Here is a 23,106-nt window from a genome sequence, read left to right on the forward strand (position 1 = left end):
CCGTGTTTATGGGTTGTCTGAAATCAGGCTCCATTTGAGAAAGCCGTAATTAGTAGATTTGATGATAGCAGGCACGGACCAGCCTTGTGTCAGATTCAGTAATTAAGATTTTAGCTTTGAAACTGGGCCTGGTGCCTCAGACCGACTCTTCCCGGCTCATAAAGTGGAGTAATGATGTCGAGAAGGAGCAACAGGCTGGCGGCGTGTTCACCTCAGCTGCCAATGAGACTGAGGGGGAGGCATGGTGATATACGAAGAGGTTATTTCAATCAACATTTCACCAATGCTGGTCCCAAAACTACGCCAATTGAGAACCAGTGTTTTGCCAATCTCTGGAGTTTTAGAGGGTAGTAATTATATCATTTACATTCAAACAGAACTTAAGAGTCTGGGCTGTCAAAACAAATGACACATTTTATAACAAGTTGACATTCATAAGAGCAATAACGTCTATTTTCAGAACTTTCTTTGCAGTCTACTATAAAACCTAATGCCTTTCCTAATGTGACTCCCCTTTATTTATCCAGCTTGGTGCAAGAAATGGCAGATTTTTGTGTCTACTCAACTATCACCGTGTTGTATTGATCACTTGAAGAGTATCTCAATTCACATATCGTTCCAAACTGCAATAAGAAGAATTGAACAGTGTATTTGTATAGAGTAGTACAAAATCTGAAATGATGGCTCCAGCAAGGTCTGGACATTAGCTCCACAGTCTTCATTCCGGTTTATAGTACAGATGGACTCTCCTAAACCCTGGGCCCATCTTAGGGAGCTGAACTTTCCTTCAATGAGTTTATATTCACTCGAGTATCCAGGTTATTAAATGGGATTTTAAGTTTCCTGGTTTTGTCGGGTTCATGTAAACACAGAATCCTGGTTTCAGTTTCCTGGATAAGCCAATATACAAAGTTATTAGAAACCAGGGTATTCTGACTGGGATATTCCCAGTTTCCAGGATTCTGTACCATGTAAACACATTATCCTGTTTTGTTTTACCCATTGTTGACGTACCGAGCATGTGCAAACTTTTGAAACAGATATGGCAGGAGCAAAAAAACTTTCCTTCAGCCATTTTATCTGGTACCTTTTCAATTCTCGCGTCTGTTGCTGAAGCTCGGAAAGAACGTGCTAGAAATGTCAGAAAAAGCCATGCCTTAGCAACATTGCTTAAATATTTAGCTCCATACCATAGTTCTCATTAGCTCCGCCCCTCTCTGCAGTTGCTCATGTACACAGGGATAAGAGCATCCTGGTTTCTCGGACACATGTAAACATCATATCCAGAATACTGTCATACCCAGGATTTCCCTAGAACCAGGTTACCCGAGTGCATGTAAATGCACTGTGGTTCTCTCCAAGGTTTTTCTCTTGCCCTTGCCTTGAAGGTGGGTCAAACATCAGGAGACGCCATGGGAAAATACTGTATCTTCTGCTTCACTACTGACAGGTGGTTTTGTCATTGTTTATTTCCAAACCATTCTTATGTTTGGTAATATTTGGGAAGCCGTGTAATGATACTGGACGATACAAAAATAAAATTTGATATTATTTGAAAATATAATTCACATGCCCTCATCTCCATTTAACAGTATGTTAAAGCTTATGTAATCTGAAACTCAGTGCTTCCAAAGAGCTCATATTTGCTTGTATGTGCTATTTGTGCACATTTTAACCTGTCAACTTTCCCTCTGTGTTGAATACAAAGCAGGGAGTTTGCACCCGCATGAATCATAAGCAGAAAAGCAGGAGGCGGATTAACCTGAATCTGCAACAGCCAGCCAGGAGGAGAGGCTTAAATCAAGGTTTTCCTCCTGTAGGGAAAGCCACCGTGAGTGCTTCTTCTCTCCCAGCGCTCGATGGCATCCTCAAGCTCTGTGCAAACGCCAAGCCAGCAGGCGAACCCCACGGGACATGCCAAGATTACCTCCAGAAAGCCCCCGATATGGCCCTTAATGTACAGCAAACAGGCAGGGTCAAAGTTGATCCTCTCTGCTCGGTGGATGAGGGGAAATGGGCATGGATAAAAATAGAGCTTTATGGTTGATGTAACATAACACAACATATACAGGTACAGACAGATTTCTATACTGAAAGATTAAGTAGCTCAATTCAAGTACATCCACAAATGATGTTTATATTTCAAATGAAAGAGATATTAACCTGCAGTGACAACTAAAAGACCAATTCTCTCATGGCACTTTATCTCAATAATAAACCTTGGCGCATGAATCACACTCAAATAAATGGTAAAGGGTTTGCTACAAGCCCGTGTTTTCCAAAAGACAAACCAGAAGTTAATTCCATGAAATCAGTGGCATTTCTTGTCCATAAATATTAGTTTTTCTATGAGTCATGAAAATGTCAGTTACTTGTTTACCTTAAGAAATCCTTGTCGTAGTCCCTATGGGGGTAATGCAAGTGTTAATGAGATGATTGATTTCACCTCCCCCTGATGTCTCAAGCCAAAAAAAAAACACAATTGCAACTTTCCTGCCTCCAATACACACTAATAGAATCACAAAGAAGAAGCTATCAGGCTAACAAGCAAAGCTAACTGCGAGCTCGCACCTTTTAAACAGTATTTACAGCCAAGTTTGAGTGAAAAAAAAAATATCTCCATTGTGTAATATCCCTTTGTCTTTTCTGTCAGCGTAGTATTTACTCTCACGAACAATGACTAAAAAATTGCAGCATGCTACGACACCTCAAGTGGCGCTTATGGGCTATAGGGGCATGAGTTACTTAGTTCTGCTTTAATACTCACTATAATTTTACGGCCACTCTACTAGCCTCGATTATCGAGCCATTGCCAAGAACGTTGCTATGTAATTATCAATGTCCCTTCATGGCAACAAGCAGGGAAAACTGTATCTTTTTTATAATAAGATCTCTTTATTTGACTGAATAATGAGCAATGCGGAGTCAGTCTAAATAAAGAAATCTGCGTAAAAATGTTCAATATGCCTAGGAATAATTTAATTGCAAAGAATTTGTTGTGTCTGCACGCTTCTCATTCGCAATAGATTAGTTATTTTCAAGGTCACTGGAGCAGGTGAGAGAGGGGATAAGGAAACACAATCAGATCTTCAACCAATTAATCTACGTGACATTCGATTGTGTAATTGAATTAAATAGCATATGTTCGCTTTGAGGCTACGACTTTCATGCCACATTCATCAGCAACGATGCTTGGTAACACAATGACGACAAACACAATTACTTAAAACATATTTTTTAACTCAAACTCTTGTTACGTACAACTATATACAACCTTTTATACATTATTCAGTCGGGCAAAGACGGGGCCTCATAAGAGAGACCCATTTGACTTAGTGGAATCAGTCTGTAAACAAGCTTTGTTTGGGCTGGCATCAGACGCCGTACATGTCCTCAGGCAGTTCTCCCAAGAGTTCATCCAGGTCATCTGCACAACAACAGAAAATAAAAAAACAAGACGTGAGGCTAAATGGAGTGAAACCTCGGCCCGTCTTCTCCCATGTGACTGAAACAGCTGCTCTCAGAGAGTCACAGAGAAAAAGACTACTACTTATACAACTACTACTACTAATAATAATACAGGTGAAAATTAGAATATCGTGAAAAGCTTAAAATGTGAATCTAATATATGATATAGACTCATGACATGCAAAGTGACATATGTCAAGCCTTTGTTATAATTGTCATGATTATGGCTTATAGTCCATTTTCAAAATATTCAAATTTTCTGACATGCTTAATTTGGGGGTTTTACAAGCTGTGAGCCATAATTATCGCAATTAAAACAAATAGAGGCTTTTTATATCTCACTTTCCATGATGATTTTGGTTCACAGCTTGTAAAAACCCCAAATTCAAAATCTCAGAAACTAGAATATTGTGAAAGGGGACTACCTTTCATCACCTAATTAATCCAAAACACCTGCAAAGGGTCCCTGAGGCTTGTCTCTCAGTCTGGTTCAGTAGAATTTACAATCATGGGGAAGACTGCTAACCTGACAGTTGTGCAGAAAAACATCACTGACACCGTCCATAAGGAGGGAAAGGCTCAAAAGGTAATAGCAAAAGAAGTTGGATGTTCTCAAAGTGCTGTATCAAAGCACATTAATAGAAAGTAAAGTGGAAGGGGAAAGTGAGGAAGAAAATAGTGCACAAGCCACAGGGATGAGCGCAGTCTGGAGAGGACTGTCAGGAAAAGGCCATTCAAAAGTGTGGGGGACCTTCACAAGGAGTGGACTGAGGCTGGAGTCAGTGAATCAAGAGCCACCACACACAGATGGATCCTGGACATGGGCTTCAAATGTCGTATTCCTCTTGTTGAAGAATCCACCTCAGCAGTGCCACAGGCTGATAGCATCCATGCCTCATTGCATTAAGTAAAAGGGGCCCAAACCACATACACATGCATTATTATTGTTTTCAGAGGGCCGACATATCTCTGTTTAAAATCATTTTTTGTATTCATTATCCAAATTAAACAAAGGCTTGACATATGTCACGTTGCATGCCATGAGTCTATATCATATTAGTTTCACATTTTAAGTTAAATTACAGAAATAAATGAACTTTTTCACGATATTCTAATTTTCCGAGTTTCACCTGTAATGATGATGAAGCCTCAAAATCCTTCGACACAAAAACAGACAAGGTTTATTTGCTTACATCAAGCATTTTAAAAGTTTGTAGCCTATTCCATTCAAATTGTGAGTCAACAAATATATAAAACATTTAAAAATGATTCAACTTTTCTGGCTCATCACGTCAAATCACAAGTTTAGGCAACTACCGGGACTGGATATTTTTTAGCGAATTGCCACTTCACTGATGTAAAACTATAGTTAATTCTTACACCATATATTAAACAAAGTAACAAGAAAAACGCAAAAAACTACTAGTACTATGCTCTTCAAAGGAGATAAAACTTACTGTATATATTATTATCCAACAGTAAGAGCACTTTTTCAAACTATGATCCTTTTTGAAGATGTGTGCAACTGTGGATGGTTGAGAGTATGCACTTCACATCAACAGTTTTTGCATTTCATACGTATTTCATACTCATAAAGTATATTTTTATACCATTTATAAAGGTTCAGAAATCCAGCGTCAGTGTTGAGTGATTTTGTGATACTAAGCCCCGCAGTGCACTGAAAACTGTTTTTTGTTTGTTTTTTGTTGCTAAAGTTTGGCAGCTTGGAGGAGGGGGGTCACGGAGTCAACTTTTACAGTCCCCAATCATCACCAGACAAAAGACCGCAGCACTCAGCAAAACCCACATCTCCAGAGTGACGCTGTGTGAACCCTGGATGTGATTAGAATAGTTTCCTTTTATGTTTGAGAATATTACATTGTCGAAGATTGAGGGAAGGAGCCAGCGTCACAGGGGAGGCGACTGTTGACCCAAGAAATCAATATATGTCCAAGTTGACAATAATCTTAGTGTTTTTCCCATCATAATCTTTACCTTGTTTTAGTTCCACGTGAATAATTCCTATTATCTAATGATACGGAGCATAAACCAAAACATATGATTGAATTGACATACGACTAGTCTCTTACTTTTTTTATGCCTTCCTGTAATTGAATGTAAATGCAAGTTTTAATTGTTTCTGTCACCTGCCTAGGGACTGCAGATGGAAATTAGAATGTTTGCTAGAATCTGGCATATTTACATTGTAACTACAGATGTTCATTAATATGCACTGTCCCAATTAAATAAATAAATAAATAATAGAGAGATTGAGATAATGCAGGAATACAGATTACCAATGACTATCAATATGTTAATACTATATTGGCTATTATACACTCTGTTTGGGCTTTGGGCCTTAATACTACCTCCTTTAAAAGAAGGACTAAGTAACTTGTTTACCTTAATAAATCCTTTTCGTTTCCTCTCTGGGGGTAATATAAGTGTCAATGGGATGATTGGGGGTCTTTCATCTCCCCCTGGTGTCTCTGGCTAGAAAACCACAATTGCAACTTTCCCTGCACCGGGTCGGAGGAATCACAAAGAAGAAGCTAACAGGCTAACGGGCAAAGCTAACTGCAGGCTAGAGCCACTTTTGCAGTGTTTACAGCCAAGTTTGAATGAAAAAAGTATCTGCATTGTGTAATTGGATGTACAATATCCTTCTCTCCCTTTGTCTTTTCTGTCATGGACAATTAATGAGTAAAAATAACGCAACATGCTACAATACCGACAGTGGCGCTTATGGCCTCTAAGGGCATGAGTTACTTTTAATAACCCATAAGTCATATTATATAATTGTATAGTTTAGAAGCATCAATACTTCTCTGCCTGGCTGTAGTTTAATGTTCATTTACCTCTTGCGTTGAGAGCACAACCTCCACTTTTGGAATGTTTTTGATTCATAAACAATTGATTTTCTGCCATGTGACATTGGCACTAGATCCTAAAGCTACTAAATCCCACCACATTGTGAATATACTGCTATCGTGTATCCCACCTGCACCCCATCCTGCATCCTGCCCGGCGGCTGTGGTCTTTTGGTGTCCGGTGCTAAAGCTTTGGTCCATTGGCGCCCGCTGCTGCTGCACACCCCTCTCCGCTGCCCTCTCCTTGTCTTGTCCCTCGTCTTCGTCCTCATCGAACAGCAGCTGCATCTTGGACACGGGCTCCCGGAGGACAGTGGGGGTTGACGACAGCAGCATGGGCTCCTAGAAAGAAAGTAAAATGTATTTATAAAAATGAATGTGAGGGGGCAGCTGACAGCCTGACAGGGAGTTTCCACATGACAAATCTAATCTGTTCTAGATTTCTGTGCTCACCAGGGCGAGAGAGGGGAGCTGTGTGGACGACATGCAGGCGCCATCCGGGGAGTAGACCCTCAGCAGGTTGTTGGGCGTCACGTTCAAGTAATGATTTCGATGGGACGGAGAAAACACGCCCACCTACAATAATACAAAGACATCAGGGCGATTTAGAGGTCCGACAGTATGCTTCAGTCAGGTTTTATAAACCAGGGACTCCAGGTCATGGGGTCAGGAGGACAGGCCAGACAGCCACTCCTATTTTCTGTTTCAAAACCAGGAGAGTCTGGTATACAGTCTCGGCATTTTACTGTTGATTTGGCAGAAGATGGTGGCGGTTCTTGGTTTTCTCAGCTTTATTATTGTTGTTGTTCATGTGGTAAACAAATAAGTAGGATGGACCATGCCTATCTCTAATTCGTTAATCCACCTGTTAATCACAACATTCAGAACTCATGGAGATAACATTGGGTCCCACAGCACATACCCTTTATAAAAATCCTTTTTTTCCCTCACTGTCTGACATAAAACCAGAATTAAATTTTACTTTTTTTTAGGTCAATTAGAATTTAATTTTTTTTTTTTTTTTTTAGAAGGCTTGTTCTGTGTCCCAGAGATGAACGTGCTGTGGTCTGTAGTGTAATATGAATACCAACCCGAGAGCAAATGCAAAAGACCTGGTGAAGATGTTGAACCTGGTAAGAGTTTGTCATTATCCAGAGTGAAACAAGTCCTGTACCGACAAGAGCTGAGAGGGTACTCTGTCAGGAAGAAGCCCTTACTCCAAAATAAACATCAAAAAGACAGATTGGAGCTTGCAAATAAAAAAAGGTTAAAGATTTTTGGAGACACATCCCGTGGTCTGCCGAAATGTTTTTTTATTTTTTATTGTTTGGTCATAATGACCATCATCACGTTTGGAACTGTGAAATATGGGGGTGGCAGCATCATGCTGTGGGGTTGTTTTGCTGCGGGAGGGTCTGGTGCACTTCACAAAATAGATGAGATCATGAAGAAAGAACACTATGTGGAAATATTGGAGCAACATCTCAAGAAATCAGCCAGGAAGTTAAAGCTTGGGCGCAGATGGGTCTTCCAAACGGACAATGACCCAAAGCAAATGGCCAATACTGGTTACAAAGTGACTAAAGGAAAACAAAGTCAATGTTTGGAAGTGACCATCACAAAGTCCTGATCTCAATCAGGTTGTAAATGTATGAGCAGAGCTGAAAAGGCATGTGCACGTAAGGTGGCCAACAAATGTGGCTCATTTACACCAGTTCTGTTTGGAGGAATGGACCAACATTGATGCCAACTATTGTGAGAAGCTTGTGGAAGAATATCCAAAACGTTTGACCCAAAATATACAGTTTAAAGGCAATGCTACTAAATATTCATAAAATGTATGTAAACATTTGGTTTTGTAAAAAGTCATATAAAACCATTTAGAAAATTCTCTCATTCTTCTGGCATTTAGCAAATAGTAATTATTGTATTGATTCTAATTGACATGAAACCAGAATTGACTTTAACTTTTTTAGGTAAGACAGTGAGAGAAAATAAATGCAAATGTGTCTTTTTATAAAGTATATGCAAACCTCTGGTTCAGGCTGTATCTTTGTAAAGAAGTGTGTAGTCTCTAATGCAGTTCAATGAAAAGCTGATCATTACCTGTTTAAGCAGCAGGACAGCTCCAGCCTTTAGCTCTCCTGCCCTGTCCTCCAACAACCGTCGATGCACCGTGCCCTGCATCTCCCCTACAGTCCAAAAAAAATATTATTATAAAAGATGTAAAATCAACTGAGATAATTCATTTGGCCTTTAGGAGAATTAATATGAATCTAACAAATTGAGAGCACATCAGAGGTTGGACCAAGTCAGAAAAGGAATAGATTAAAATAAAGTAGCTACTTAGTTCCTAGGAAGGGCATCGTAAGTCTGTCCTTACAAAAACATTGTTAGTTTAATCCACAGATCTTTACACCATATTTCTTGCCAAGTAAAAACATAAAGTCACTGCACCAGAGAGTCATCAAGCACATCGGAAGACTTTCTTTGACAGTCATCTTCCCTTACAAAATCTGTGTTGCGTGAGTGGATCACAAACTGAAAATATTTCTGGCCTCTGGACGATTTAATCAAAGACTTCAACATTTGCAATACTGATCCTTAAAGCCAAGACAAACAATCCAGTCTTCCTAATTGTGTTCAGCTAAACAAAATGAGCTGGTGAAATTAAAGAGTCGGAATAAACGTACCGCTGGGCCACTTCTGAATAAATCCTTTTGAGTTAATAAAAGTAGACAATTTGTTTTTTTTCCATCTTATCCTTACACGACTTCTGTTCAAAGTACACCAAAGTAATACAAGTTGAAGATCGAAACGCATTTCAGCCAGTGTGAGCAGCTGGAGCCAGTACATCTCGGATTACCATCTGTTTATTAATCAGCAGTGGTAAACCTACTGCAAATCTAAGGTACATTTAGAGGCAAACTTCATATTTACCAGTTGTTGAAAAACAACATCTGCACAGGAATTATGTTTAAGCTTATTTGCTGTAGCTATACTAGAACTGCTAATTTAAGTTTATTTGATCAAATTACAGTTTCACTCACATTTATTATATCATCAACAAACTGTGGACAAAAATCTTCTGAATCGTCGATGATTGTGTTGAGGTAATGAGATTCCCTAACTGCCCTGCGGCTCCTCAATGACAAAAGGCCACAGCACTGGTAGAACAACTTCTGTGTGTCAGAAGGACTCGATGCCCACCCACCTCCAATGCCAATCTCTTACTGTCGAGCCTCTAATGAGCTCTTAGGCCCAGAGTGCAGCATCTGCCCCTCGGCTTTGATTATTAGAACTCGGCGACTGACTCGAGCCAGAGAAAGAAGTTCAAAAAGGTAAGAGCTGATAAAGGATGGATACCTTAGTTGCCTCGTTACAGTGTTCTTTCGAGTTGGTAGTTAAGAACTTTCACCCACATTCAACCAATAGATACAGACGGCATCTCTGAAATTGTCCATATATGGTCATGTTTGAAACCAAAGGCGGAAACAATTGAGAAAAATCTTAACTTTCTCTAATTATTCAAAAACTACTTTAACGAATGCTGAATGATGAATATAGTTTTCTACTAAATGAAGATACAAAGACATGGAGTGGAGCAAAGTGGTTCAACAGCCCAGAATGAGAATGCCAACATGATGCTTTATTATAGCAATGTGCTAATGCTAACTAGCGCTAGCAAGCTGTGAATAAACATCCATATGGACCCGATTTAGACTTGACTATTTGTATGTGACAAATAAATTTAGATTTTGCCAAAAATCCATCTGTATCAATCACGACAAGCAAATATATAAAATACTTAACAGTCATTTCTGACAAAGGCCCGCTGCCCACATGAATAGGAAAAATGTTTTATTTAGGGCTGCATGATATTGAAGTAACTTGCAATATGCAATAATATAACTGCGATAATTTACCAAACCCTTTTATTGATATGTTGCATTCTTTTTAAACACAAATTGCAAGTTTTTCAGAAAAAAAACCCTCAAAATCAGGATCAAAACAAGGGTTACATTTGAGTACATTAGGACATGTTTAATTAAAACTGAACACATTTTAAAGTTCTGTTAATTTTTTTGGCTGAGTTTGCCAAGAATTTGTCGATCTCAGTCAGATGAAGACTTTAGTGATGCTCCGGTATATTGTGGCTTCTAGTTATATGGATTTTGCATAAAATCATATGGCGAAACGATATTTTTTTGAATATATTGTACTGCCTTAGTTTTATTTTTAAACTCCTTTTATTAATTCTACAAGTGGACAATATGATAATATAATGTTTCGATGCAACCATATAAAGCCTACATGTTTACTATTGTCCAAAACGAAATACTAATCTACCATAGCACAACAATCATTTTGCAGCTTTAGCTTTTTGTGCAAAGCTAGCGCAATGTTTATTTTTCCTGTATAAACTTGTTGTATCTTCAAGTCCACACAGTGGGGGCTAAACAAGTTTGCCAGTGTTGCAGCAGCCGAGTTTGCCGACTAAACTCGTGTTTACAGCTTTTCTAAAACCTTATGTAAGTGCAACATTGCATTTTGTTCTCACACATTTTTTACCATTCACAAGCTCACACTATCCTCAGCAGAAAATGAAAGCCTCGAGCTTCTGTTGGTGTTTGGTCTGCAGCTCAGAAGTACCACTATAAGCTCTGACTGAAGAAAAGAAAATACCTCCATCTAATGTTAGCAAATAGAACGGCGCGGAGAAAGGATGCCTCTGGGGGTTAACCTGGTGAAGAGCATACTATGTCACTAAATCGGAGTTTTAAATCTAGTTTGATCCATGTCAATCCCTTTCTCTAGCTTTTGCAAAAGAAATGTCGACCAACTGTGTCATGTGTTCCTGTTGTTCTCATGGAAAAACATAAAGGAATAACAATTGAATAATAAAACGTCTACTCTTGTTTTTTCCAAGTTCCCCACTAAAGTTCCTTCTTCACTGGACAGCGCTTTCTGGCAGCACTCGCTCTTGTTTTTCCAGGTGTTATTCAGGCTCGTCTCCATGGCTTGATTTTTGGTGCCAAGAAACCAAAAACAAAACAAACCAAAAAAAAAAAAAAACACTTTGAACCTGGTCGCCCTGTGTAATTAAAAGTGCCCGTGTGGCAAGTACCTGTTGGGTCTTTGAACACTGCTTTGGCGTCTGTGTGAGTGGGGACAATGCTCTTCAGCAGCACAGCCATGTTTGGCACTTTGTTTTTCACCAGCTGTTTGAGGGCAGCCTGCATAAACACAAAAGGCAATTAAGCTTAGCATCGATAAACATTTTGCAGTTTTGTGGCACAGGCGAAAATATTAGTATATTACAGTTCCAGTGTCACGTAAACTCTCATTATTTTATTATTATTCCTGATTTGTTGCTGTTTACAAATGGGATCACCACCTTACAAAGATCACTAGCATTCAAATATTTAAGCTCTGCCAATAACTCCAGAGGAAAGGGTAAGGTGTTAATGCTCAGGCAATCCATTTTATAAAAAACAAAGTTTGCAGAAAAGGCTAAACTTTACATGATCCTCCCACCCATCCAGCCCCCTTTTTTTTCTAAAGGTCTATATCATGCAAAATAGACTTTGGACTTGGACTTTTAGCCATGTTATTATGCTATTTCCTTATCAAAACCACCCCCAGTGGTTTTTGGCTTCATTCACACAGTTCTAAGCAATCCTCCTGAATCCTGCTCTCTGAGCGGCTGCTCCGCCCGCACCTGGTAAACAACTGAGTTGTGACACTCTGACGTCTTTTTTCATGATTTCTGTTGTAAGAAAGAAAAAAGGAAGTGCCCGACACTTCTGCTCTGCCCCTGCGGTGAAAACAAACTCACCCCCTGAGTCATGTTTGCACTGAAAGCTGTGAAGAAGGAGCTCTTTCCAACCTACTTACCTAACAATAATATCACAAAGAAAAGCGGGTTTGGCTACGAGGTGTACAGGACTTTTTTCAACCAAGTTGGAATTTCTTCCCGGGATTCAGCAACTATCAGCCAAAATAGTGTTTTTCTGTGACTGTGTCTTGATGGATGTTTGTTGAACCTTCGCCAGAATCAAAGTGGATTAACTTTTACAACCAACACGAGTCCCATAACGTAAACACCCAATAGAGCGGCCAGGACAGAGCGGTGAGTCAATCAAAATGCGTATTAGCTTGTGAATTAGCCATTTATGAAGCTGTGTTGCAAATGTCAACTCCTTATAACCGCAGTAACTTCACTTATTGCTGTGATATTTATATTTCTTTAACTGCTAAACATGCATGGGCTGTGCAGATTAGCTCGGAGAGAGGGGGCGGAGTTAACTGAAACTAAACGTTGTGTCTTCCGGGTTTGCAAAATATCCACAGAAAATACTTTCTCACAAAAATGAGTACTCCATAGTGGTAGAGGTACAATATATCACATAAATGCCTATAGTTTACGTTGAGATGGCTAAAATAGCATGATATAGATCCTTTAAAAGGTAAATTATGCAACTTTTTATGAGAAAAAGAAGTTGCTATTTGTTGTGACCCAGCGGCTGTATGACTGTTTATCATGGCGCCTTTACTTTCCATCATGGTGGTCTCTACAACGCTCCAGGATCAATTTGTTTTGTAGGTTTTCTGGTGGGAGTCAACAGTGGAAACCTTCCAAGCAATTGATCCTGGAGCGTCCTAGAGACCACTGTGACAGAAAGTTAAGTTACCATGCTGACCACTCATACAGCCGCTGGGTCATTACAAGGTCAAATAAAACAAAACATCAACTCCTTTTTTTTTTTTAATAAAAAGTTGCATAATGCACCTTTAACCTAATAACCCTGCCTTAAACGAGCACATTTTCTACAGTTCAACCCAAATCTAAAAAGCTTCTTGAAGAAAGCGTTAAAACAGCGACAAAAACGAAACGAGATGTAAATGAGGATGAAAGTGCAGCAAAAAGAGCATCAAAAGAGCAACAAGAGTCAAAAAAATAGACAAAAACAAAAATAAAAAAAATAAAAGCATCAAAATAATGACAAAAAAGCAACAAAAATGCAACAAAATTGTGACATAAATGCGCCGACAATGCAAAGTAAAATCTCAGATGAGTTTTGTAGGTCTTAGCTTTCAAATGAGGTGTTAGACTGGCCTAGGTTGTAAACTCTCCAGTCGAGAAGCTTTTAGATTTGGGTAAAACTGAACTGAAGAAAATGTGCTTGGTTAAAGCGGGTGTTAAGAGGTTAATGATGATAGATTAGTGAAAAAGTTTTAATGTTCAAAAACGTCAAAGTGGATGAATATTTATGTAGTAGTCAGTCTGTCTTTTCTAATCTGAAACAATTTCAAGCGCCCCCCTGTTCAGTGTTCCATAACCTCCAGGGGTCCCCGTACCCCTGGAGGTTTTCCCCCGTTGGGAAGAGTGCTGCAACCACTTCCTTAAAGCTGAAGCCGTTTCCCCAGAGTGACTCACACAGGGACAGGAGGCTGCATTACAGTGATTGATGAGTGATTGTGTTGTGTATAATTACAAACACCTCTTGTTCCACGCCATCATTTATTCTGATTATGACAATAGACCTCCAACAGCGGCACACAGCGACTACAGGGACGATGAAAAATACAGAAGCTGCTTGGCCTACATAATGGCTCGTTTAAAAACGGTTAACAATTTCTGTTTTACTGCGGCGCACAGCAGGAATTTCATGTCGGTAACGGAAGTGTGATCTCACCTTTCGGAGCACCATGACGACGCTGTAGGTGTGGAGGAAACAGGACGGGTTTCTCTCGTCCAAACCCATCTCTGACTTCAGGGCCGTCCAGGCGGGTCCACGGAAGTCCTCCTCCTCGGTCTGTGAGCTGGAACACTGTCAATAACACAGCAATAGCACTTCATTTGAGGATCAATCAGTGGAAAAACATACTTTCTCATCAGTAGTTCATGGTAATAATGATTAACCTGAACCGAGCACATTCTCAGTTTGGCATTACCCAAATCTAATCTAATCTTAAAAAAAAAAAAGCATCAGAATAGCAACGACAATGAGGATGAAACAAAAACACATCAGAAAAGTGACAAAAAATGACAAAAAAAAGCAATGAAAAAGTAACAAAAACAAAGAAGAAACGAAAACATGTCAAAAATGTGACAAAAACGCGGTCACCACGTGTCATAATGTTATGATCAGTTTTGTAGGTCTTAGCTGAGGCGTGACACTGGCCTAAAGGGTGAAGCTTTTAGATCTGGGTAAAGCTGAACTGGAGAACATGCACTTGGTTAAGGCAGGGGGTAAGAGCTTAAAATGCAGAGAGTTTGTAGTTTGGGCATCATGCTAAAGTATATCATCAAACACAAAACCAAAAGCCCAAACCTAGCCTTTCATTTTGGGGTCAATTCTCATTTTAATGTTAAACCAGCCTGCTTGCACATTTATCATTAAAAATGTAGATGTTAATGTGTGTTAATATTACGTTTTGTCAACAATACCTTCCCCATAAAATGCCCCAGAACAATAATTTTGCGAGAAGTTTACACTCATCTTTAAGGTTATAATTGTCCCACATACCCATACGAAAATGTGTATGCTTTCCACATTTAAGCAAATAATGACACTTTCCACTTTACCAAAACAGCTAATAACAATAGATCCAGAATTTGTAAAGATATCCCAGTTTTTGTATATTTTAAGCAATATTCTTAATCAAATGTACTCAATTGTCATATCATAAAACAAAGTATTACCTGGCTCGGTGACCTGGCCACAGCACCGTGAGCTGGTGTATTGGGAACAGAAACCACTATGTCATCCAGGCTCTGACCCTGCGGCTGGGAGGCAAAAATCCAATTATCGTATGGCGCCAAGGTGGGAAAACAAACATAGATTTCTTTGACAGTCATTTCATTAGCGTTAGGATGACAAAACTGCGATATAAGAGGAGCACATCAGCATATTATGAAACAAACTAGGTCACCGTTTCACAGCATCAATATATGTAATTGTTGATGCAGAATTACATTATGTCTACCTGTTGTGGTAGAAGGCCCGCAGGTCCCGGGAAGCGTCTAGTTCTGAGACGATTACACTCAGAGCGGGGTCTTTTCTTTGAGTTGGAGGCCGAGACCAATTGGACCAGGCGATTTGTTAGGAGGGGGGTGTGAAGGGGCGATGGAGTGCTAGGTCGCAGAGGAGGTGCAGGAGAGACCGACTCGAACAGGCCACGGCTGGGTCTGGAGGATACAGGGGTGGACAACGGTCTCTGCAGATGCTCTGGTCCTCTTTTTACACATGGAGACGTTGCGATGAGGCCGGGGAAAATACTAGGGCTTTGAGGAACAGTGGCTGCGGGACGTGGGGACTGGATAGGGGTGGTGGGAGGACGAGGGGTTGATTTAGGTGGACCGCCGCAAGGGGATGCTTGAGGAGCTTGATTACTACCACTAAATGCAAATCGAGACAGTTTACTCATTCCACAGGGTAATACAGGTTTCTGTGTACTTTGTTCATTAGTGCAAGATTTGTGACTGGTAATAGCACTTAGTCCATTAGGTATTCCTTGATTATTATTTGAAGTGTGTCGAGAAACCGCTCTTAAACCAGAACTAATTTGGGGCGTCGTGGCACTAAGTGGACGCAGTACTTCAGTTGAAGATGCCTTAACCATGGACACTGCAGCGGCAGGAACAGTGGATTTTACTGGCTGTCCTATTTGCTGATCAACCTCATCTAGGTCTGTCAGGTCAATATCCCAATCATCAAAGTCGTCCTGAGCCACTCTGGGCATTAGCAGTTCAGTGGTGTTAGCAGTATTTTGAAGAGCAAGTGAAGTAGTCAGTGGATTATTAAGTGATGAAGGAGAGGGATGGGAGGAGTGCCGCCTAAGGCTAAAGGCAACAGTTGGTCCAGCGGTGTCCAGCGGGCTACTCCTTGATGTGGCGCTGCTTTTTCGCAGGGCGGTTGATCTCTCTGCAATTTCCCGAGGACCATTTGTCTCAGTCTCTCGGTGAGTAACAGAGGAAGCACGCAGCAATGAGGATGACACAGCAGCTGCCACTTCGACCGGCTTGGATGATGAAGTGCGGGCACCCCAGTCTGTTGCGAGCAGGTCCTAAGGAAATGCACGCATACATAATGAAGTGAAACAGAGGAGCAACAGAAGGAGCTTGTTAAATTGTGCACAGCTGCAAACAGGTGTGCAGGCACTGACCTCATCATCGAACTCTTCCCCAATGCTGAACAAAGTACTCAAATTGCAAGCCTAAGCAGAAGACATACACTTAAACATTTTAACATAAAGGAGTACTGATCATGTTACGGGAAAAGGCGTGTCTTGTTTGTGTACACATTGTAGTTAGCATGTTAGCATCTTTAGCTCAATCAGTTTAGTTTTTCCCAGACCACTTACCATCGCAGGCATTCAACGTCAACATCGACAAATCACTTCGTTCAAACGCGCCACTCTTGTTAAATACAATATGATAAAGTATTTTCAGTATGATTTGTTTTGTGACAAGTGACTACATGGCCAACGTCAAGCAAAATCTTTTTGCCAACTTGTCCAGTCCGCGCCGCTACGTTCAAACCGGACGTACGTAATGACGTACATGTGTAGGAGAAAAGTAAACTCGCACCGAGAAAGTTACGAGCTGTGATTTTCTGCTTTGCTTCAAACATTTTTGTTGACTTAATATTCATAATTTTGGCCCGCAAGAAAATAATTGTATTTATTTATATATTTGTTATTTATTTATTTATTTATTTATTTATGGCAGTAGAATTTCTGTAGCCAAAAATACAAACATGTATTGTGCGTATGCTTTTTGGCACAGGCTAGATTACATTTTACAGGGCGGTCCTTTATTATATGGTCGCCTGCCCCTCTTTTGGTCTACCTTAGCCGCAGTCCGTCTCTCCATGTCTCACCAAATTGTGTCACTGGTCCCACAATTATCAGTTGTCATGACAATAACAGGCATTAATCCTCAGGGAAATGTGAGCATGGCCATTGCTTTTAAACGCAACAAAAATCACATTTTTGTTGCGTTTTTAATCATTACTTTTTAGTATATTTACTATCAAGCTATTGTACATGTCAGTCTTAGACCGCCATCTAGTGGTCATTCTTGTTATAACAGGTTTCAGCTTGCATTCTGATCTAATAATAACTACAGTACTGGTGGGTTTTATGTGAACTAGGCCTGTGACCGACAGTGTGCATTAGCTAAGGACAGTTGACTTTTTAGTAACACTTTTTGCTCACTGACATTTAATTTAGAGCTCTGATGTCAATATTTTCTATATAACCTGGGCTTTCAAGACTGTTAATTTCTATTGAAGGGTGAGTACATGTTAACATGCCTTTGAATCTAGCAGCAGTATTTTTGGACAGCTGAATGTATTCTTTTAGCGTTGAATAGACAATTATGCTATTTTGGAATCTCACCCTATTATGAGTCATCTAATATATATTTATGTTAACTTTAGGTCATGTCCAGGGAAACCTTTCCTTTCACATCTACCTCCCTGCGTTCGTTCAGACTGGAGCAGGAATGTCAGGACTGGGAAGATGCTCGTCGATCGCTGGCTCACAGGAGGGTCATGAGCCGGGCACCTTTACCCGCTGCCCCTCGACCGCCACAAAGGCACAACCAGCAGCGGCGAATGCAGGAGGTCAGGGCTGGTCCGCCACAAGTGCGGTGTAGAGACCCAGCTATCCACAACACCTTTATGTGTGGAGACATGAAGGGGGTGTATGCAGTGCTGAAGGATCCTGCCATGGTCAATGCTCTGATGGAGACAGTGCACGAGGAGATGGTGTGGACTCCAGAAATGGGTTGGTGGTTTCTGTTTTCTCATGGTGCCGTGCCACTCCTTTTCAAATGATTTAACTTATTTATATAGTATTTAAAGAGGGGGTATTATGCTTTTTTCAATCACATAGCACCAGTCTATAGCACACTACAATGATGACGAAACCTTCTGTTGGTCTGTAAATGCAGTAAATTAGAATGACTGCCTTGTATAAAATTGCTCTCTCAAAATGGCTGTTGTGAATGTCTTGAAATAGGCCTCTGTCTCTTTAAGAACCTCTGAGCCTTTCCGACACGCCCCCTCCACACGCTGTCTGTGGCATCAGTGGGGAGGGGGTTCTGCTGAGGAGCAGTGGTTGGTTACTCGGCTGGTGACGAAAGCTCGGAGGCGTCTCCAGGAGGTGGAGGCGTTCCTAGGAGGACTCAGGCAAACCTATCCCTAAAATGGCTGCCATCAGAGTTTTTACAGATTACTCAAAAATATGTGAATGTGCCAAGGCAACACTTCAGGCATGTTTTTAATGAGGGAATGACACAATAACATGATGTAAAGCTTGAAAAAGTCGATTTTGCATAATACCCCCCTTTAAAGACATTTGTTTTCCGAAAAGTCCAACTGTGATGGGACCCTGTGTTATACAAGTGTTGCATATTCGCCACCTATAGATCATGAATTACTAATTGCCTTCACAAAACACTAACATATTCAGAAGTTTAAAATACAAGTAAAAATATGCCTACAATCTAACCAACCAATGAATTTTGAAACAGTATTTGTTATAGTGTAAATGCCAAGCTGTTATTATGGTCAACTTCCAAGAATTGCAGTGTTGGCTGGTTCCTCCTAAGTGCACACAAAGGGAGTTTTATTGATAATCTGTATACATATGCCAATACATCCATTCTGCCTCTAATTACATAGCCTACATAAGCAAATCCATTCCTATTCCACATAGTCCCACAGCACAGATCAAAACAAATTAAGTGTGTTATGTCGGGAAAGGTGTCTAGTGTTAAACCTAAAGACTCAGTATGCACCCAAACTTTTAAGGCAGATTCAAGATGATACAAATATTTACCAACCAGTGCTGTAAATGTGCATGTGTCTCCATCAGGAATGTGGACTCTCAGCTCAAAGGTAAAACAGACTTCTGCCCTGCGCCTGGCTGCCAGCAGGGGGCACTCCGGGTGTGTGGAGGAGCTGCTGTTCAGAGGGGCCGAGGTGAACGCTGATCCTGGAGGAAACACAGCGCTTCATGACGCCTGTGTCGGAGGTCACTCAGTCTGTGTGCAACTGCTTCTGTCCCACGGAGCTGATCCGCAGGTGTTATCCGCTGATGGATGTGCCCCCCTTCATCTCTGCAACTCTGCTCAGTCATTCCAGTGAGATAACCCAGTCTGTCAACACAAAGCTTTCCATATTTATTTTACATTGAAAGATGAAGCCTAAAGCAGATCTGCCACAATGTTCTCATACTAGTGTGCTGTAATTCTCCAACAGCTAAAATATCAGTGTTTGAGTAAGTGTTGAATGTCTTATTATCTAACAGGTTGGTGGATTGACTCTTGCTAAGCACTGCAGACTGCCATTGTGCAGTGATTATCTCTGGTGATCAGTGAAGTCGAAGGCTAAGAATGGCAGCCTTATCTGTCAGTAATTGGGGCAGTAGAAATAGCTCACCAACACCACTGTGACTGAGTGTCTGAATGAATAGTGTTAGTTGTGCAAACATATAGAAAGTGTTTTAAACTTTAATTCTCTTCTTTGCACTTTGGTTAGTCAGGGGTGCCCAAAGTGGGGTCCCGCGGGCCAAATTTGCCCACACCGGAACAATTACACTGGCCCGCAAGAGTGCGACCTACTTTTGCGTTGCGTATAGCGCTCTCCCATTCAGTCTAAATGGTAAATATGGATGCAGTACACTTTTTGGCCACCAGCGTCAAATTGGGGGCGCTGTTTCACACCTTTCGTAAAGTTAAGGAAACAATGTTGTGGTGTCTTGGTGTTTATCAATCACAGAGCGTTGCAGCTTCAACTTTCCCATTTTTCCAACTTTTATTGCAAAGGTTGTTGACATCAACAAAGGTACATGCTAAAAAATGACTCATAAAAGAATGTATGCTGAACTGACACTTTCAAATTTATAATGTGGCATTTTCTTTCAGTTAATAAAATGAATGAGGTAAAGTCACTGTAGATACAGGAGTTGTTAACATTTTGCAGTATATTGCTACAATAGTTCATTTTGTTCTACTAAAGGTAGGCCTTTGTCATAGTTAACATTTGCTTTAATGTAGCATGTTATTTGCATAGATGCTATATAGAATCAAATACAAATGTATAGGCTAGCGAAAAATAAAATAAAGTAACAATTATTATATGCAGTTATGTGTGTTTCACGCTTGACATCGCCGCGTTTGGCCCGCGACCCACAGACACTTTTTCATTTTGGCCCTCGACAAGAGACAAAACGTTTGGGCACCCCTAGATAATCATAACACCAGAACACAGGTCTGATGGCATAATTCATGTAATCCCTATGATGGAATGCTCTGTCCACAGATGTGCTGAACTGCTCTTAGCCAGTGGAGCAGAGGTGAACGTAAGGATGCGAGAGTCCAGACTCACCCCTCTTCACGTCGCCGCTCGGAGAGGCCTGGACAAACTAGTGGAGCTCTTCCTCTCCCATGGTGCCGATGTTTTGGCCACAAACCAAGAGGGCGAGACTTCCCTCAATGCTGCATGCTCTGGTGCAGAGAGGCCAACGGAGGCGGGCCGCTACCTCAGAGTGGTGCAGATGTTGTTAGAAGCAGGAGCCGACCCTCAGACAGCGGGCAGAAAGAAGCACACGCCCCTACACAACACCTGTGCCAACTGCTGCCCCGGAATCACTGACCTCCTCCTTCAGCACGGCGCCAAAGCAGATGTAGCCAACAGTGCGGGATACACTCCAATGGACTGTCTGCTACAGGTAACAAATAACACTTAGCACTAAGCAACACTGTGGTTTTACTGATGGTGTATGAGTTTTTTGCTTGTTTCCTGTCTTCTGATTTATTAATTTCACCCTATTTCATTTCCAGATATTGTTGACTCTTATTATTTGGTAATCATGTCTTGTGTGAAGGTGGTGGAAGATTACCCTGAGCAACATCCTGAGGAGACTGCACGCTCTCTCCTGAACCATGGAGCCAAACCTGTTCCTCCAAAGGTCTTGATTTGACATAATCTAAATCAGTTTCACTTTATTTTAGAGAACAGTCATATCATGGCAATAGGATGGAAATAACTAGGGATTAAGCATTCTGAAGCCCGGTTTCTATTTAATTACCATGAAGAAAATAGCAGCCATGTTTCCTGGTAATTCAGGATTAGGTTTAGGATTAGGCACCACAAAATAGATGACCTGTATATCCTGTTTCCAGGTTGTTATCATAGTGTTATTACACTTTTAAGTATCATGCTATTTCCATTCTATTACCATGCTTTTACTGTGCTGTATCCCTTTTCAGATTTGAAAAGAAGGCTTTCTGATTTAATGATTTCATGCAATTTTATTAGATTAAATATTTTATTTACAGATGCTAAAGCTGTGTGTCTCCTCTCCTGCTACTTTGGAGGTCGTTTTAAACTCATATACAATGGTTCCAGTTTGTGAATGGATGAACTCCCTTCCCACTTACATCTATCAGGTGTGAATCGTCTGTCATCTTTAGACTGTTGTGGAATTACAATATATAGATGTTTTTGTTCTCGTCATCTCTAGGAACATAAGGGCTTCTTTGACCTGGTGAATGAGAGGAGTGGCCAGCCTCGCTCTCTGCAGCACCTCAGCCGCTGTGCCTTGCGTTCGCTGTTTGGAGCCCGAGGCTTTTCTGTGGTCAGTAAACTGGACATTCCCAGCTCTGTGAAAGAGTATCTGCTGCTGCACAATGACAGGACTCTGAAATGAAATAAAACAAACATGATCACCCTAATTCACAGAGTTGCCTGCTATGCACTACGCCATATGTTTGTATTATGTGTGTCAGCAATGAACATTTTTTAAGTAGCCTTTTTTCTACTACTTTCCAACAGGTGCAGTTGTAGTAGCCTATAGGCACATGGCATTGGATTACTTTCGGGATGCAGCAATAAATTTAGTAAGGCCAGTGTTTCTCTCAAAATGTGGAATAGTTTAACATCTTACCTCCTGCCTTAACCAAGCACATTTTTTCCAGTTCGGCTTAACCCAACCATAGAACCCAACTCGACTGGGCGGCACGGTAGCACTGCGGTCAGTGCTCATGCTCCACAGCTAGAAGGGTTCGATTCCCAACAGGGACGAGGCCTTTCTGTGTGGAGTTTGCATGTTCTCCCCGTGTCTGTGTTGGTTTCCCCTACCACTAAAAACATGTACAATAGGCCAGGATGAATGAGAGTGTGTTTGAGAGTGCGCATGGGAGACAACGGATGGAAATTAGCCAAAGGTTACAATCCGGTGTGGCTTGTTCATTAACTCAGTGGTTCTCAACCTTTTGGAGCCGCGACCCCCATCATAACAGTTAAAGGGGTTCGGGACCCCCTTGCCCGGGTCACACCTTGAGAAATCGGAACATTAGCCTACATAATTCTTAAAAAAACAAAGAAAAAAACAAATGGCTAAAATAAAATTCATCAAATTATTAACATATAATGACACTGGTAAAATAGCACACACTTGTGACAATAAAATAGTATAATATACACTAATAAAAACATGTATATGTTATCTACATGATCTGGCGACCCCCCAAATTTGTCTCGCGACCCCCTTGGGGGTCCCCACCCCCAGGTAGAGAACCACTGCATTAACTTGCACTGTCCCGACCCAAAAAAAACAATAAACAAAATAAACATTGTAATGCCTAATTTGACATCAAAGACCTTCAGAGGTGATCCTAACTTTTTTGACACGTTATCGCCACGTTTTTGTCACATTTTTAAGCGTTTCTGTCGCTTTTTTGTCACTT

General features: G+C 40.8%; 2 protein-coding genes across 2 annotated transcripts; one reads left to right on the forward strand and one right to left on the reverse strand.

Annotated features, from left to right (window-relative positions):
- Positions 1 to 3,293: 3,293 nt before the first annotated feature.
- Positions 3,294 to 16,828, reverse strand: hrob (homologous recombination factor with OB-fold). Its single transcript, XM_079564437.1, has 10 exons — positions 16,710 to 16,828; positions 16,512 to 16,562; positions 15,333 to 16,412; positions 15,049 to 15,132; positions 14,039 to 14,173; positions 11,467 to 11,575; positions 8,445 to 8,530; positions 6,792 to 6,914; positions 6,470 to 6,680; positions 3,294 to 3,427 (listed from the first exon to the last, which is right to left on the reverse strand). Exons 1-10 carry the CDS (start codon positions 16,719 to 16,721, stop codon positions 3,375 to 3,377), a joined length of 1,944 nt encoding a protein of 647 aa, XP_079420563.1. The 5' UTR covers positions 16,722 to 16,828; the 3' UTR covers positions 3,294 to 3,374.
- A 963-nt stretch (positions 16,829 to 17,791) lies between these two features.
- asb16 (ankyrin repeat and SOCS box containing 16) lies at positions 17,792 to 22,067 on the forward strand (the record flags this gene model as incomplete). The annotated part of the gene is made up of 6 exons (XM_079564730.1): positions 17,792 to 18,137; positions 19,230 to 19,497; positions 20,678 to 21,086; positions 21,243 to 21,326; positions 21,697 to 21,807; positions 21,882 to 22,067. 6 exons carry the CDS (start codon positions 17,792 to 17,794, stop codon positions 22,065 to 22,067), a joined length of 1,404 nt encoding a protein of 467 aa, XP_079420856.1.
- Between the last annotated feature and the right edge of the window lie 1,039 nt (positions 22,068 to 23,106).

Source organism: Gobius niger (assembly GCF_951799975.1).
Source record: "Gobius niger genome assembly, chromosome: 10".
Classification (NCBI taxonomy): Eukaryota; Metazoa; Chordata; class Actinopteri; order Gobiiformes; family Gobiidae; genus Gobius; species Gobius niger.

Bases quoted from the DNA above. Each gene is read 5' to 3' on its own strand.
- hrob (XM_079564437.1), bottom strand. The intron at 16,413-16,511 runs GTCAGTGCCTGC...GCATTTCCTTAG, and splicing joins GGGAAGAGTTCGATGATGAG to GACCTGCTCGCAACAGACTG. The intron at 11,576-14,038 runs GTGAGATCACAC...GTGTTTATGCAG, and splicing joins TCGTCATGGTGCTCCGAAAG to GCTGCCCTCAAACAGCTGGT.